Source organism: Pholis gunnellus (genome assembly GCF_910591455.1).
Source record: "Pholis gunnellus genome assembly, chromosome: 6".
In the NCBI taxonomy this organism is placed as follows: Eukaryota; Metazoa; Chordata; class Actinopteri; order Perciformes; family Pholidae; genus Pholis; species Pholis gunnellus.
In genome coordinates this window covers 7,290,235-7,292,901 of record NC_136532.1, presented here as the reverse complement: position 1 = coordinate 7,292,901, position 2,667 = coordinate 7,290,235, and the positions used below count along the sequence as shown (strand labels likewise).

At 41.3% G+C, this 2,667-nt stretch overlaps 1 protein-coding gene across 1 annotated transcript; it reads right to left on the bottom strand.

Moving 5' to 3' along the window:
- Window positions 1-1,600, bottom strand: oxt (oxytocin; the record flags this gene model as incomplete). Its single annotated transcript, XM_079161683.1, has 3 exons — window positions 1-146; window positions 913-1,117; window positions 1,481-1,600. 3 exons carry the CDS (start codon window positions 1,598-1,600, stop codon window positions 1-3), a joined length of 471 nt encoding a protein of 156 aa, XP_079017809.1.
- Window positions 1,601-2,667: the final 1,067 nt, after the last annotated feature.

Genomic DNA, 2,667 nt, shown 5'->3' with positions numbered 1-2,667 from the left:
TCATTGGTGAACTCGATGAGGAGAATTGAGGCCAGCCAGATGCAGGATCCTGAGGATGATGTCACTGGGGTCGCTGCCTTCGAATTGGCCGGCCTGGTCGTCTCCTTCCTCCTCGACGAGGCAGGATTGGTCTGTGGTGCAGCTTTCTGTGAAACGGTTCAGACAAAAACAAACAAAGTTATCACTGAGGACTTGGTCATGTGTTATTGCTGACTTTACAATATTTTGTTATGTGGTTTTCTGACCCCGGGTCATGAACTGTTTCAGAACAAGAGGGCAAATGATCGAAGAAAAGTTCACAGTGACGTCAACCGCAAAGACAGTGTGTCGCATAGCTAATTGTACACGCAGTGATTTGTTCCACTTAGCTGAAACAAAGCTTGTAATACAAAATAACTACAAGAAAACCACATAAATCAATCCTGCATGGTGGAAAATAACCAAGTACATTTAGAATTTGAGACTTGTTTCATGTTACTTTATACTTTTCCTCGACTACGTTTCAGAAGGAAATATTGTACTCTTTACTCCACTACATTACAGATGCTTTACAGATTCAGATCTTAAATACCTATAATGAGCATATATATCCTAACACATTGTTATACAGTCTATTAAACCACCCAATAGTATATGAAATAAGTAGAATCAGCTGTCAGCTACAACATTAAAATTTCATTTTCATAGTAATGCCATGCAGTAACTACGTTCTAATGGTATAATGAACAACTCTGATGGAGCCATTTTGCCTTACTTTAAGGTAATGTTGCTGATAATATCGCTGTAGTTTTACTCACTTCAGTAACGTTTTAAATGCAGGACTTTTATTTTGACAGAGGGCTACTTCTACTCAAGTAAAAGTTCTAAATACTTCTTCCACCACTGCCCAAATATACTTCAGGACATCCTGACCTGCATCACAGCAGAGTCCTGAAGCAGCGCAGCGTCCTCCCTCAGATCCACAGGGTCTCCCTCCTGCATGGCAGGGGGTGAGCAGGTAGTTCTCCTCCACGCAGTGAGCCGTTTCCGGGGAGCCCAGCAGGCAGCCGAGGCCCTCCCCGCAGCAGATACTGGGGCCGAAGCAGTGGCCTCTGTCGCCGGGGCCACACGACATGCACTGGAGGAGGAATTGATTGATTATTATAGCTGTTATAGAATGCGGATGCAATTTAGCTCAGTGTAGAGCATTTAATGTGAGCTATGTGTTCCTACAGTGACATTTTAGATTTGAATTCCTTTTTTGTTGCTTGAACATGACAGTTTCAGTCCAAAATCAGATTTCTTTATGTATGATTAAAAAAAAAGTGTTCTAAGAGGTACTTTGACGTTTAACCAACAACTGCGGGTGTTGTAGATCATAAAACCCTTTTGGGCTATATGAATAAAATGGACTTAACATGAAAAAAACCTCTTTGAATCTAGCAGACCTTTGTCAGTTTATGATTTCTTTACTATTTATATATTGGTAAAAGCAGCTCACCTTTCGCAGCGGTGCATCCATGATAGACCTCTTCCCACCGATAGGACAGTTAGAGATGTAACACGCTGAACATACAGACAGGAGAAAAAGTACGCACACGGACACAGCAGCTCCAGTCATTTCTGCTGAGAAAGTGAAAGAAAGAGGAAAAAAGAAACCAGTTATACTCAATATACCAAAACATCCACTGACCACAAAATCTAGACACTAATCTGCGGAAACAAAACTCACTTGTCGCTAAACTTCTTGATGTAGGTGCGGTTGATTTGAAGTGTTGCTTCCAGGTGCTCCTAATGCTTCTTCTGTTCTTGGTGCCTCTCACATGTCTTATATACCTCCAGAGCGTCTTCTGAGAGTGACACAGAAACCCAAAAGCCACTTAGAGATCCTTAATGAGCCCATTTTAGTTACTATCACCTCCGGAAATGAAGCTGACCACTAGGCCGCCCGGGTCAAAAGGGCCAGGCAGTTATGTGGCCTGGTTTCCTTCTTGCTATTGAGCGTTATTACAGGAGGGCTCGTGGTGCGTGACCGTGCATGTTAGAGATGACGGGAAAGTCAGAGAGGTCAGGAAATGAATGGAGAGATGGAATTATTCGAAGCATGAGTGGATACGAGTGAAGTACAACTATCATTTTTTAAAAGGAGATACATTATAAGGATTTTTTTTAAATCAAAGTGGCAATCTCAAAGGTTTTAATAAATATCTGTTCAAGCACAATATCGCCAAATGAGGTAACACAATGGTGATTGAGCCGATGGCCTACTGATGAAAGTATAGCAATCAGTTCATTAAATCAAGTCATTTAAGGTCCCATATTGCAAAACGTGAGACTTTCATTTCTTTTTTTTTTATCGCAAAGCAGGTCTAAGTTCTATATAAATAATGTGAAAGCATTGAAACGCTCAATCCATGTAGAAATACACAAAGCCAGTTTACAGAAACTGTGCCTTCAAACGAGCCGTCAGGATTTCTGTACGGTTTTGATGTCACGATACAATATATATATATCGACCATTTCACAGTTTTGAACTTAAACCTTCTAAATGTGGCCCGGTTTATTTACGGTTGCAGTTGAGATTGAATGACATCAGCTGACAGGAAGTAAACACGGACCCAAGCTGTTGCCTAGCAACGCAATTCTGTTAAAACACGCTAAAATGGCGCGTTTCAGACAGACGGTGAA